The 15,876-nt window shown below is 38.0% G+C and overlaps 1 protein-coding gene across 1 annotated transcript; it reads left to right on the top strand.

Moving 5' to 3' along the window:
* The first annotated feature begins 13,109 nt into the window (after positions 1 to 13,109).
* Positions 13,110 to 15,593, top strand: LOC108987349 (pirin-like protein). The gene is made up of 7 exons (XM_018960254.2): positions 13,110 to 13,602; positions 13,761 to 13,810; positions 13,920 to 13,958; positions 14,045 to 14,073; positions 14,161 to 14,223; positions 14,303 to 14,406; positions 14,772 to 15,593. The coding sequence occupies exons 1-7, from the start codon at positions 13,295 to 13,297 to the stop codon at positions 15,253 to 15,255; spliced, it is 1,077 nt and encodes a 358-aa protein (XP_018815799.1). The 5' UTR covers positions 13,110 to 13,294; the 3' UTR covers positions 15,256 to 15,593.
* Positions 15,594 to 15,876: the final 283 nt, after the last annotated feature.

Raw genomic sequence — 15,876 nt, forward strand, 5'->3', positions numbered from 1 at the left:
ATTTCTAGATAGTAGGTTTGAACACCCAAAATGAGGCACACTGAACACATATGGCCGCCAAACTGGTAGATATGTACAACTCCAAAAAGAAAAACCTTAACAAATTCTACGACGGAAGCAGGCTCTCAAGCCAATTCCTCAGACGCGGTTGGCTCTTCCTCTTCGGATATTACTCTTGGATCTATCTCTGCATCAACGTCTATAGGTCCGATATTGAAACCATAGGTTGGTTAAGCAGCTATGACAAAACCGCTAATGAGAGACAATGTTTGTACAATATACAGTTTCATGTATCAAAATAAGTGAACACATATATTAGTGCATGGCAAAAAATCACCCTCTCAGGGAAGAATACATATATTCGTAAAAAGAAGGCAAGGAAACATCCTCTTAGTAAAATGCAAGTATATCAACTTGGTGAGAAATCACCTTTTAAGGAAGTACTCTTTGTGCAAAACTCAGTACATATATATGTATATGTCGTTGAGGCGAGGAATCGCCCTCTTCTTAGGCACTTTCTTAGGCACGTAAAAAGAATTGCATTCATTGCATAGATGTATGTCACACAGACATTCGTTGCCTGAAATGACGATAAGAGAAGTCATTTCACTATTCGAAATCAGGGAATCACTCCCACCTAGGGGTGTACAAAATTTGTTCCGGATCGAAAAAACCGACTGTACCATATAGTATCTAATCCTCTCCCGGGCAGCCTCAATCCCATACATTGTGGATTGAATAAATTCAATCCAGTTGCCAGGGACTATAAATTTTGGATCGGGCCAGACTAGACCGAATGAAACTATATATATATTTTTAAAAATTTAATATATTATTTTTATGTAGTAATTATATAATTCATCTAATCTATTATCATTGACTATATAAAATATTAAATAATATATGCTATCAATTAATAATATATCATAAATAATATGATAAAGTTTAATGACAAATTGAATATTATTTATTAATAATATACAAAATGTAAAATGTTTAATATAATCTATTATGCATTAACTATCATATACGTTTACATACTCTAAGTTAGTAACAAATTAGTAATTAACATCATTAATATAATTAATTATTTTTTAATGACTTAAATAGTTAATTACATAATCCACTTTAAATAGTTTACTTACTTTTAATTTTACTAATTTAAATAATTGTTTTATTAATTTATGTACAAAAAAGAGAAAAGAACGGATCGACCTGACCGATAGGGACCGGTTTGGTCCCATTAGGGTTTGCTTCGGTCCAGGATGGGAAAACAATGGACCGATGGGATTCAATTCGGTCCAAAAAATACCCTCCGGACCGGACCAAATTCACCCATACTGCCACCCAACCAACGTGCAAGCCGACTCAACTGTCCTATACAGGTTGATATTTACGCAAAGTTACTCACACAAAGATATACAAGTTGCACTGGCCAACCAACTCGAAGACACCACACGTAATACACCTGGAGTATTCTCCTTCCTGTGCATTAGGTGAGGCTAACACGATTTCGTTCAACTTCAATCATCACGAGGACTCTCTCTACCCATATGAAGCTCATGGAAACACATTGTAGGAATGGTTCAGGGACCCTCTCACTACCTTATAAATATGAAGGTTGCGATGCGCTGCTCCTTTCTTTGTCTCATTTGAAGTCCTATGTTTCCTCTAAAGAATCCGTCTCTAAGGGCACTCAGGTGTTATGATCTCAAAAGTGAGATCTTGGCTTTTACCTTAAGCCTTTTATAGAATGGGTTCATTAGGTGTCCTTCTGACGTTCTTCTGAATCTAGATGTACTTGGATGGGAGTCCTTTAGTCTCGATCGTCCCACTCATCTCTCATAGAGTGAAGGTCTCTCACGTGGCACTAGACCATATTTATGGGTCCAAATGGTTTGGTCTGCAATACCGTAGCCTTTTCCCTAAAGACCTACTCCAGACGTGACCTTTCAGATGGAGTGTTGGCTTCTGTGTATGACACTGTCAACTTCTGAGCATTTTCGTGTTGTTTCGGAAAGCTCCCATCTTTTACCCAATCCTTCGTCAACCGTTTTGCGCCTTCGATGGGTAACTCTCTTTCTCGCCCTAGCTACCAACCTCTTCAGCTCCGCATTCTTGCCTTCACATGTTAGGTGGCTTTTCTAGCTTGCCTACCATATGGTGAAAAGTCTTTTTTCACCTTGCACTAGGATGTCTCAACTAGGCTTTCTACATAATTTTGCTCGCCCATATATTGGATTAGTTGCACTCTACAGCACTTGTGGCTATTTTTCACTAAACCAATGAAATGTTTCTCATCTTTTCCTTCCACTCACACTCGATTGGTGGTCTGTCCCATTGCACTGGCATGGTCCTCACACTCCATAAACATTTGGGTCTGGTAATTTTAATGGTGCCATTTGATGAAGAGCCTCTTTTACATCAGCTCTTATGAATTCATTTTTGGAGTTTTGCATTCGTTTCTTTTGTCACTCGAGGCTCAACTAGTGTCATGTAGTCTAATATCGCCTCCTCTGATGAATTAGAGGATCTGATAATGTCTTTATAATGCATAATGAAGGCCCATTCAATCTCAGTTTACTCCTTCAATTTCCTACCTTGGCAGTCAGTGATTTGTTGTATCTAATTCTTTTTTCTTCTTTGGTTTGCACATGCATAAAAGTATTTTGTATTTTTATCATCAATACAGTACCAATTTCTTTTAGCTCTCTGTCTCCATTTGATGTCTTCTTGTTCTAGTAATATACCCAACTCTTTTTGCAAACTTTTGATTGCTACATCATTGTTGTTTCTTCTTCCTCTTGCATATTTTTAGCCTTTTATTTTTTATAACTATATTCTTTTCACTATCTCAAAACTTTTGGCAACTCCATTGAACCAACGCGCTACTACAGAACTTTAAAATTTCTTGTGCCCTCCTTAAAGGTATTGGATTAATTGCATTCTTCGACCATTCTACTATTATGATCATCTTACATTCTTCATCTTTTGCCCAACTAGGTTCATATTTGGACACCTTTTTTCAATGTCTTTGCCTTTGTTTATTCTCATTAGTAGCCAGCAGTATAGGATTGTGATATGAACTTCTTGCAACCAATATTTCAACACTAGCATCTTTATTAAGTTCTGACCACAGAGGGTTTGCAACTACCCTAACTAGTCTTTCTTTTGTAAAATAGTCATCTTCATGCTTATTGCTCCACGTAAATTTGTCACCCCTCCCCCCAAGTCATATAGGTTGTTAATTTCTAAAGCCTTCCTAAAATCGTCCATTTGTCTTTATGCCCTTTGTCTACCCCCACCCTCCTCTGTGACAGAATCTCATTGTAATCCCTTATTACACACCAAGGTTTAAAGAAAGACAATAGTGCCACCTCTCTTTTCTCTTATTGGTTTCAGGATGTCGATATATACCCATGAGAGTCCACTTAGTATTATTCTCATCATCGATGATTAGAGCATTTATGGGTGTAACTGGTCTGATTCGGTCCTGTTTTTGACATATTTTAGAACCGAACTGGTATATACTGGTTTTGAATTTGAAGAACCGATACCGCATTGGTTACACTACTACACTGGTATTTCTAGTTTTATTTGTTTTGGTTCGATTTTTCGAGTATATTATATAGTATATATATTATAGTATATAATAATATATTGATAATATATTGTAGTATATTATAATTATATTATGGACTATAGTGATATTATATAGTTATTTATATAGGATTTTAAAATTTAAAATTATATTACTTATCAATTTATCATATCATACAAAATTATTTCATATATAATTATATATAATATAAAAAATATATAAAAAATAATATATATATATATATATATATATGAACCGGTTCAGTTCGGTTCAGGCCGATGTTAGAAAAAGGAAAACGGGAACTGGCTCGATTTTGATCAGTTTTGAGAAAAATGGAATCAGTACTAGACCAGGTATTGGACCAAATCCACCGATTCAATCTGGTCTAATCCAGTTTACCGGTTCAACGGTTTTCTTTTTCACCCCTAAGAGCATTGATGTGTCTCTAAGGGAAATTCATTATTTCAACTTCAACTTCCAATCTCTATAACATTGTCAATCCCCCTCTTCTACCCATTGGTTCTACCATGAAACAACCTGCAAAACCCAATCTTTTCCTTAACCTTTCAAACTTATTTGACTTTAGTTTGTCTCAATGATAAAACTAACTTGGGTTGCTTATCCCTCACCATTATCCCAAATCGGTTCTTCCCTTTTTCAAAAATCCCTCCAGAGAACACTCATATTCACTATAAATCAACTTATTATTTTTTTTAAGACTAAGCATTTAAACGTCATTACTACCTTGTTCTCAATCTCTTCTTTACCAGCTTCCTTTTGCCGATATCTTTCTACCATTGTTGTTACCTACTTTCCCATGACTACCATTAACTAAGATTTCTGCCTTACTCAGATTACACAAAGAATAGGGTCTTTAGTAATTTGGTCAATGGGGCCATATCCATCTTTATCACACCCACTATCTTGGCCTGTCACTTTACTATTATATTGTGTTTGCTGCCCTTCTCCACTTGGTAACATTATATCTTCTCTTTCATTTATTTGAGATTCTACCCTCATCTCAGCCACCGACATCTTCTCCATGATTCCATTGGGAGTAACTTTTGCAATTCCGATATCACCCATTACCACAAATTGCGCCTCTACATTTGTTTCTTCGTTCTCAACCTTGGAATCGCCATGATTCTCGCCCCCTCTTAAGCTCTTTCATAAAGTCGTTTTACTCGTCGCCTTGTCGGCCGCAGGTGAAATGACTGTCTTTTGAAGAAAAAACCTTTTCATTCTAAGTTCCTCATGTGTGAACTGAGGTCTGCTTAGAGCCACAAACCAAATTGGCTTTTAGTCACGCTATTCTACTTCCTCGACTCCCAATACTGCTACAACCGCACCTCCCATGGGTTATCTGGCTAGACTTGAAGCACATCCTTGGCAAATTTTCATATTTCAAAGGCATCCAAATCCTTTGTCCCTACAAGTTAACAGTTCTACCTCGCATGATTGTTTTCCTCAAATCAATCTCAATCTTAACATGTAAGTAACTACCCCCATTGAACCCCATCCTCCTGGACATCCACTTCTTTTACTAAACCAATTGTCTCCCCAATTTGTTTTCTAGCTTCTATAATCATGCAAGCTAGCGGAAGATGATGCAATTGAATCCAGAAAGTCTCAAAATCGAAGCTCATCGTATGTGGTTAAGTAAACCAATCAAATGGTTGTAGGATGAACAAATTATTGTCAAACAACCATGGCTTCCCTTCCAACACTCTTTGTTTATCTATTTGGCTTGCAAACGTTATGACTAACATGTTTGGGTAGATTCCCAGGAATAAGAAAGGTTTTCCCACTTTCTAAATTTTCTCCATATTTGCATGGACTATCTCCTTTCCAATCGGACGTTCTAAACAAAGTTTTCCCACTACAAAATGATCTTCCTTTCTAGTCGCCTGCTCCAAGTTTGTGGGTGGTTATTTATTTTGCATTTTAATTTATTTTTTTAACTTTAAAAAAGTGTTTAAACTATTTTTTTTAAAAAAATTGGGCAATCTAAACATGATACCATAATTTAAGAAAAAGTATTAATAAATCCGGATTAAATTTGGTTACAATCCGGATATTCGGATTTATATCCAAAAAAAGGAAAAAAATCAATATATCCGGATTGAATTCTATTATCCACCATGATTTTTTCCAGATTAATCTGGGCGGATAACTGCCCTGTTTTTAGAACCTAGATCTAGATCCGGTTGCACAACCCTAGCGGGGTGGGGAAGAAAGAGAGAGATGAAAAATAAACAAGAAATCTAGTGCATGTGAGTGTAGATCAAGACGTATTGCATGTCCTACATGATAAAATTTTATTGGCGGGTCTTAAAATTGGATATTCACCCAACCGGTTGGGAGCAGCTCTCTTAAAACTCACTTCACATATTTCACTTTGAAATATTCTACCCAACCACCGACTATTCATACATCCTCCGCACACTAGCCCACGTGGCTTTTTTAATTTTTTTATTTTAAACATTGTCCTTTCTTACATTTGAAAGTTCAAATGTTCTCTCTCCCAGGAACTCCCCCATCACGTCCCGCGTCTTCCCCCTCTCTGCAATGAATCTAGGGCAAACTTGACCCATAGCAGTGAATCAAGCAGCAAGCTCAAATCGACAGCAAACTCGACCCCCATGTTTTCGTCGATTTCAAATCCCCTTGCGTCTAGAAATAACGTCTATTTGAACACTGTTTGGAGGTTGTTTTCTATAATTTATATAGCCTATATAACAATTGGGCATTTTGCTTCACTACTCTTCGACGATCTCTCTGCCTATTTTTCTGGGTCTAATACTTGCTTGTAAAATAATTTGATAGATATCAAATATACTGCGTAGAAGATGGGTAATGTGGAGCCCAACTTGGAAAAGTTTTTTGAGGAGAAGAAGTGCGTCAGGAACCCTTTTATTCCTATTGGTAAACCCCAATTCTCAGTTTCCATTAGTCATTTTTAAAAGAGGAAGAAATGTTCTAGGGGGGAGAAGGCGCGGTACAACGTTTTGGGGGGGATGACGCGGGATGTAATTGGGGGGGGGGGGGGGGGGGGGTTGTCTTCTTGGGAAAGAAAACACATTTGAAAGAGGGAGAAACGTCAACGTCTAAAAAACAAAAAAGCCACGTGGGTTAGTGGTGTGTGGTGGATGTGTGAATAGTGGGCAGTTGAGTAGAATTGCTAATTTAACTCCTTTTGAAAAACTCTTGGTGTCAGCCACTATTTGGCATCAGCCAAACACACCTTACGTGGAAAGGTGATGTCAATTTTTTTTTTCATTTTCTTCCCTCTTTCTCCTTCTCCTCATTGCTCGTTCCTCTGTCACCCATTTGAAATTCTTCTTTGAGCTGCATCGCCCATCCTCTCCCCCACCCCTACACCCTGGTAGCCGTCGACCCTCCTTCTTCTGCAGTGATGAGACCACCCTCCCTCTTCTGCAGCATGCTTCATCCCTCTCGACCATGCATCCAAAGATCTGTTTCAGGGGAAGGCTCTCTCCATTGAAACAACCTTCCCCTCATTGTGTTCTGCTCTATCTCGGTTCCTTTCGTCTCTCTCTATAAGTCTAGATCTACGGTAGAGGAACCGTGCCTACATTGTAACCCAGTCCAATCCAGATCTCTGTTCCTTCCTCATCGTGAACCCCAGTTTGTTGTAACCCATTATAGTGACAGGGTAAGCTAATTTCTATGCTTCAGATTGATTTTTTTACACTGAATTTTTGGTTGGTGACAAATATTGTACTCTGATTGTGTGTATTTTTTATTTTTATCTTGGCTTTGTTTTAATTTTTGAGTGTTTCTAGTATTTTTTTTTGTGCCCATATTGTGTTTGACGGAATGATTACTTCACCAAATGGTTCATAGGAATCATTCCCTTCCTTAAAGTGTATTCCTCTGCTTGATTCTGAAGGAAACCGTGTTGCAGTCAAGTATTACTCAAATGATTGGCCAAAGATAGTTCAAAGTTAGCTTTTGAAAAATATATGTTTACTAAGACTTTGAAGTCTAATGCTCGGGTAGAAGATATGCTGCAATTACTTAACTAACATCTTTAAGATTAGAACATGGTTTGTACAATTATCATGGACTGAAGGTTAGAAAATTTTGCTGAGGATATGTAGTGCATAACTCTCATTATCAATAGTGATCTAATAATTTTGTTCTAGATTTGTTTTTCTTGGTTGTGGGCCTGATTCCATGGTCCTTTCTTGTCACTACGTATTCTTCCGCCATAAGTGAGGGCATTATTAATAAATTTTGGGAGGAGTCACTATTGGAGACGTGACTTCCTGCTCTTCTTTTTTTTTTTGTAAAAAAAAAACTCTCATTATCAAAGAATAAATTGGGGCCAATAAACTTGTGTTGTAGGCAAGCACACTCTCGTTTGTATTGTTTTTTACTTCCAATTGTTTGCTACTTCATCATAGTAGAATCTGTTTTCCAGCCATTAATTCGAAAACAAATTTAATCTTTGAACTAGTCTTTCCAAGTTATTTTAGTGTTGTGGTTACTTGCAACAAGGGTCTCAATCTAATTTGCAACAGTATGCATCCATATTTGGTATAGGAATCCATTAAAGTTACTTGCTTAGGTAGTAAAGGAAGAGATTGGAATATAAAGGAGGAATCCATCCTTTTTTTTTCTTCCGTTTGAGATTAGAAGAAGTGAAAAGAAAACTCAAAAAAGAGGAAAAGAATTTTAACTACTACTTAGTGGGTATTGCTAAATAATTTCTATTGTCTATTTTGTTTTCAACTTTTGGTTAAGATTAATTAGAAATTCATAGAGAATTTCTAGCCTACTGACATATTAATATCTTGAATTACTATTGATACATGCAGTTGGGAATTGTTTTGGCTATTAGAGTTTGTTGATCTAGGCGAATCCAGCTGAAGTAGAAATGGTTACATTTAAAAAGTGTCTGGGGATGATTAGAAAGTATCAACACCTGGAGGATTTTTACTGGGTAGTGAGACCACTTCTGATTTCATGAGCATTATTTACAACCTTGAAGCTAGGAATCTTTGTTGGAAAGAAAATGGGGAGATCAAAAGTGAAGAAGCACGAGGCCAGTTTAAAAGGGAAAATGGGTAGCTATTGTGCTTAGCTTATATTCCCAGAGTTAAAGTACAATAGGAACTAATGTTTCTGTCAAATGTTTATGTATAGCTTCAGCACAGACATGTCTGACTCATTCTAATTTGTAAAGATTCACTTATACTAGACAATTAATTTGCTGTGATTATTAGTAATGTTGGCTGGTTTAGCATAGAACGTGCTCTGTTTTAGACTTTGGAAAACCAAGTCCTTGAACTTAGATAGGTTATGAATATAATGGCAATTTGTAGGTATTTAGACTTCTTGATTCTTTGTTGGGATACTTCCAATGACATTAGACTTGGATGGGTACAATTTACATACACAGGCAGGATCATTCCAGTTATTCAAATACTGTGGCTATCTAAATACATAACATGAATGGACATTTTGAGATTCAATCAAAATCTTTGCAAAAAGAGTAACATCTTCAGTGAATCCTATGTCATTCCAGCACCATAGTTAGAGTTGTAGCCGCCCATTGTATAGCCATAACCTGTAAATCAGGGGGTTATTTTTCAACTTCATTCATAAACAACCATAAGAAAGTGGAAGGGAGTGAAAAGAAAAAGTTTGCAGGCACAATGATCAAGTGTGATGCTGTGAGCTCCAGGCGTGCATGGTTCAATAGAGCCATAAAGCTCAACTGCCTCGTTGGTTACCTGAAGAGACTTGGAAGACCAACTCCAAGACAATGCACTAAACACCTTCGCAAGCACAAGAATAAAGCCATACTTGGAGTAGAAATTAATTAAATCAAAATGGGATTTCCCTGAACAAACTATTCACAAATATCATATTAGGCGCCAAGCAAATAGAGGGGCAATGAAGCTTCGATCTCAGAAACAAAAGAAATACAAACAAGATTTCATGATCATATGATTGGTTTAGTATTACATAAAGAATAACGAAGAATCAATCCATGGTCCAGTTCTTCTATGTAATGATCAAATCCAACATAACTTAATAGCTAAAATCATCCGTGGGAAGGATCACAAGAATAAAGCCATTCTTTGTGTAGAAATAATTAAACCAAAACAAGATTTCTGTGAACAAACTATTCACAAGATCATATTAGGCTTTGTCCATGCTACTTTAAATTCCATATTGGAGGACCAAAAAGCACAACATTCAGGTTCTCTAGGTCAAAATATTAAATTGTTGAGGTTGATGTCTTTTGCTTATTCCAACATAAAAAAGTAGCAACAAGAACAAAATCAAAAGCCATAAACAACAGATTATAAAAAAAGAACCCATTAACTAGCAGAAATCACGCCAAAGCTAGACCATAGATAGACCTTACAGGAGCAAAAACTTCAAAATAAAAGGTCTAAAAGATTCAGAAAGAAAGCAAATGGACTTAAACATACATTGAGGACCGAAAATGGACAACACACATGACTATGGGACAAAAACATTTAAAAGATAAGGGAGATCAAAAATTGATCAGAGGCGAAAGTCCGAAAAAAAAACTCCAGTAAATTACATATTTGACCAAGTCAATAGAAAAGGACACAAGCATCTAATGGCAATGGAAATGGAAAAAAATAATGGCAATAAAGCTAAGAAGGAAGCGACACAGAACAACAAACCAGAGATGGAGATCTATAGTACTATAACATTGCAATCAAGACACAAAAAACATATGGAATAAGGAGCCATGCATATGAACGACTATCTAAAACCAGAGAAATCAAGTATATTCTGAAGTAAAAGTCGTAAAAAACTAACGCAAAATTGCATGAGATCCATTAAAATGCAAAAAACTGCCTCTGAGGCCTATAGATCCAAAGGAAAGTAACACTCGACACGCACAAACAAGAATGTTCGGAAAAAGTATATACGCAGCGAGAGAGAGAGAGAGAGAGAGAGAGAGAGAGAGAGAGAGAGAGAGAGAGAGAGAGAGAGAGAGAGAGAGAGAGAGAGAGGCTTATGGAGTATCAGAGTCATTAGTGAGGTCAAAGACGAGAAATGTGGAGACATCGAGCTTCAGCTGAGTAGAGAGAATGAGAGGGAGCTCTTGACCGGCTTTGTGCTTGGGGTGCATGGTACGACTGAGCTCCTTAGCACCGAACATAGCCTTGTAGAACTGAATGGCGTGACTCGCCTTGGGAGCCTCCACAAGCAACTGCGGCTTTATCGCTATGAAAACCAAGGCGTTAGTGACAGCTCCTTTAGCAGCTCCTACGTTATGGACCTCTTGCTGCGCCATTGAATCTTCTAGGGATAGAAAATAAAAACCAGGCCTCAGAGAGAGATAGAGAGTGTGAAACCCTAGCCCTAGGAGAGAGAAAGAACCAAGCCTCTCGGGGGAGTGGTGGTGCTGGGCAGACAGAGGAGCGTAGCTCGGTGTCGCTGGATAGAGATGGTGTCGTCGAGTGGCGTTGGGTAAAAGAGGGTGACACGATGCGTACAAGGGAATAGATATTTTGCAGGGCTCTGAAATTTAAATAGAGAAGAGAGAACCAACTGAGAATCAAAAGGAATCAAAACGCACCTTTTGTTAAAAAAAGAAAAAGAAAAAAAGAAACGGATTGCCACGTAGCCGCAGTGGTTGATCACTATCAAAATTCAAAACTGACTTGAAACTAACCTGCTTTCCCCAGCAGGTAAAGAAGTCTTGCTGAAGTCAGTTATTCAAGCCATACCTACTTACTGCATGGGCATCTTTCTAATTCCAAAAGGCATCCTAAAGAATATTAACAAACTAATGCAATCCTTTTGGTGGGGTATCAAAAATCAAAACTCAAAGATGCATTGGCTAAATTGGAAAGGTCTTGGAAAAGGAAAATAGGTTGGGGGTTTGGGCTTTCGAGATTTTGAAGATCTCAATAAGGCTCTTCTAGCTAAGCAAGGGTGGAGGATCATTACTAAGGATCAATCATTGGCCTCTCGAGTTCTAAAAGCAAAATACTTTCTAGCAACGGATTTCTCCACAGCTAGAGTTAAAAGGGGCGACTCCTTTGTGTGGAAGAGTATCACAGCAGGCAGACAGTTACTCTATGAAGGCCTGATTTGGAAAATTGGTAATGGAAACATAGTGAAAATATGGTCAGATAAATGGCTGCCTACCCCAACATCTTACAAGTCTCAGTCCCAACCCAACGTTTTGTGCCTCGAAGCTACTGTTAACTCTCTCATTGATCAAGAAACCCACTCATGGAACATACCTCTGGTTCAAAACATTTTCACTCCTGAAGAGGCTGCCATTATTTCCAGAATTCATGTTAGTCCTTGTAACAGCAATGATAAGCAGGTTTGGAGGTGTACTAAGAACGGGCTCTTCACAGTCAAATCAGCTTACCATCTTCAAGTGTCATTGAATGATAACAAAATGGGACAAGCTTCAAACACTTCAAATCATGAGGCCCTTTGGAATCGACTATGAAAGCTTAAAGTGCCAAACAAAATTAAAATATTTCTCTGGAGATTAGCTAGAGAAATCCTTCCCACCAGAGTTAACTTGCACAAAAGGAAGATCATTGACTCACCAATGTGCCCCATATGCTTAATTCACCCAGAAACCGTATCTCATGTTCTATGGACGTGTAAAGCTGCTCAAGATGTTTGGAGTATTAGCTCAAGGAGAATACAGAAAAGTAAAACTGAGGTAGCATCCTTTCATGATTTACTCTCAAACCTCCTTTCCACACTCCCACCAGAGGATCATACCAGGTTAGCTTTCACAGCTAAGGAAATCTGGTTCAGAAGGAACAAGTTCGTCTTTGAATCCAAATTCACCCCCCCACAACAGATTTTAAAACTGGTCTCCTCTAGCATGACTGACTTGGAACAAATTGAAAGGAACCAGCATAGGACCTCTACTCAAATCCAAGGGACAGCTCGGTGGTGCAAGCCTCCAATCAATGTCTACAAATTGAATTGGGACGTAGCCATTGACAAAATTAATTGCAGGGTGGGTATAGGGGTCTCAATTAGAGATTGGTTGGGTCTTGTGACAACAACTCTAAGAAGCCCTTGTAACTCCTTTCCTGATCCACTCTTGGGAGAGGCCTTAGCAACCTTGCGATCAGTACAATTTGATATTAATCTTGGTCTGAGAAATGTCATATTCGAAGGGGACTCAAAGCTAGTGGTGCATGGTATAACTAGTGGAGCTGAAGACTGGAGCACAGTGGGCCTCATTTATCAAGATATTAAGAAACTCTTAGGCAACTACAATTCGTGGTCAATTAGACATGTTCCTAGACAAGCCAACTCAGTGGCACATTGTTTGGCAAAAAGTTCTCTAGATTTATCTGAGCACTCAATTCATGTAGATGATTATCCTCATTATATTCATGGTTATCTCTCTTGTGATTTTAATATGAAATATCTTTTCCCTCAAAAAAAAAAAAACTGACTTGAAACATATCTTGATCTACAGAAAATAAAAATAAAATATTAATAAAAAAACCCCCCGCTCCCGCTAGCTAACAGAGAAGTAGAAGGGCCCATAGAGGTTCCTGGTTTCTCTACCATTCTACTATCAAGATCAGTCTGCCGCGAACCCACCATACTGAAACTGGAAGTGGAGTCTTCGGCTGCTTTCGTGTTTTCTTCTATATATCAAACACCGAATTGTGCCCATCTATGTTTCAAAATCTGTTAAGGTTGTTTTGTTTTGTGCTTGCGCCTCTCTATTTGCTGTGTGTTTGTTTATTTTTCACCATTAGCGAGACCGACGACGTTGCTACTAAAAGTTTACAGCATCTGAGTCCACGAGCTGCCACTGTGTTCAATAGAAAGCCGGCAACGCCAAAAGCTGAGTACATCCTGAATATCATGGCTGAATCAGGTCAAGCTCCTTCTTTCGACAAACCCAGATTGGTGGTCAACAAGGTTTTGGCCAGAGCTCAACAAGAGAGTGCTGGTGGTATTTTTAGGAGATGCATTGGAAGGTATTCTTGCATTTCTTTGGCTTCTCCTTCCTTTTTCCTGGAGTTTTCGTCCTCTGGGCATTAATTCTTTGGAGTAACTATTCAATGTTGGCTGAGCTTTTGTCATCTGGTATTGATTACTTTGTGGGTTCTTTTTGTTGGGGGCATTTGATTCTCAGAAGCGAATTGAAGTTTTTGGACCCTTTTCTGATGTTCGTTGATTTTTCGCGTACGCACGATTCCAATCTGATTCTATTCAGTTCTAAACTTGTCTTTGATTAATGCAGTTGGTATTAACCTTGTGTGCTGGTAACTACTTTAACTGTTTGATGTTGCAGTGACTCCTCCATCTGGATTTCCTGATCATCCACACAGAGGTTCTGCATTCAAACCAATGAATCTCATCGTTGATCATCCAAATTAATACGTATATTTTCATCTTTCATATCTATCTATTTTGCAGGTTTTGAGACTGTCACATACATGTTGCAGGTAAATTTCTCTCAAAGTTGTTCAGTAACTTGCACGAAATTATGGCTCAACTGTTGAGAAACTAAGTTTGGTTTTTTGGGATTATAGGGAGGCCTTATTCATCAAGACTTTGCAGGAAATAAGGGAACAATTCGAACCGGCGATGTTCAGGTAAGGGCTATCATTTGCAATCAATTATCTTTTGAAAAACTAGAACAAATTATCTTATGACACTTGCCTTTGTTTGCAGTGGATGACGGCTGGTAGAGGAATTATTCACTCTGAAATGCCTGCAGGAGAAGGACCTTCAAAGGGCTTCCAGCTTTGGATCAATTTAGCATCCAAAGACAAAATGTAAGAGCTCTCTTTCCATTAACAGCCAGTTATGAATAAATCTTCTGCACGCTCATTACCCACATGAATTGCCATCTTATCCACAGATGTGTGTGTAAAATTGTACTCTAAAGTCATTCAAAATACTTAAACCCATGTGTAAAGGATTTTAATCACTCCATGATATCTGATTTCTGTGTGAGAGAGTGTATGAATTCTGCAAGTTTCTCACGAGTCTTAAATTGGAAATTACCCAAGATTTGCAAAGATCCTGGGCATTTTATAACTGGAATTGATAAATGTGCTCTGCCCTGTATAACAGTTGACTACCGAGTACTTCACTAACGTGGGTGTTTCCTGAACAAATTTGAGTGCTTAATTTTCAGGACTGAACCAAGTTATCAAGAACTTTTAACCGAGGAGATAAAAAGGGCAGAGGAAGATGGGGTCGAGGTCCGAGTTATAGCAGGAGAATCAATGGGAGTCCGATCTTCAGTTTACACCCGGACTCCGACAATGTATCTGGATTTCACATTAAACCCCGGAGCTCAAGTGCATCAGAAAATCCCAGAATCATGGAATTCCTTTGCGTACATAATTGAAGGGGAAGGGGTCTTTGGCTCCTCAAACTCATCACCTGTGGCACCTCACAATCTCCTGGTTCTGGGTCCTGGAGATGGTGTAAGTGTGTGGAACAGGTCTTCAAAGAAACTGAGGTTTGTGCTGATTGGAGGGCAGCCGCACAATGAACCTGTGGCCCAGTACGGTCCTTTTGTGATGAACACACAAGCCGAAATCAGTAGGGCTATTGAAGACTACCAATATTTCAAAAATGGGTTTGAACTGGCCAGGAGCTGGAGATCTCAATAAGTTGAAAAGATAATAATAATTGTATAAATAAAAAGAAGGGTTTTCCCTTCTGTCTTTCATGTTTCCAACCTACCCCCTTCCTTCCACCTACTCAAGCTTTCTCTCTAGCGTGGGAATGGTTCCATCTTCCCCTGTTCATTTTCTTCTTCTGCTCTTCCTCTTCTTACCTCCCTTGTCAACACAATCTACCTTCTCCCTTTGGTGACTGTCTTTCAATAAGTATGGGAATGGCGTTGTCTTTCGATTAACGATTGTAGATGGGCTTCTGCTCTTCTAATCGGTACAATTTATTTCTTGGTCATCTGATCAAGGAACACGAGATAGATTTGTTGGCTCTATTTTTGCAATTTTGTTTCTTTGTTTTCTGTTACAAGTTATGATGATTGTTTGGGGTTACAGGTTTGAGGGGGTGAGATGAGAATTTTGTGTTTTGTTTTAGTATTTAAAATATTATGTTTTAGTATTATTATTGTATTGAGATTTGAAAAAATTGAATTGAGATTTGAAAAAATTGAATTGTTTATTATATTTTATATGAGGATTTGAAAAAAGTGTAATGATGAGATAGGATGAGATGAGAATTTTGTGTATTATCATATCTCCCAAATCTGCCCTAAATAT

Source organism: Juglans regia, chromosome 7, assembly GCF_001411555.2.
Source record: "Juglans regia cultivar Chandler chromosome 7, Walnut 2.0, whole genome shotgun sequence".
NCBI lineage: Eukaryota > Viridiplantae > Streptophyta > Magnoliopsida > Fagales > Juglandaceae > Juglans > Juglans regia.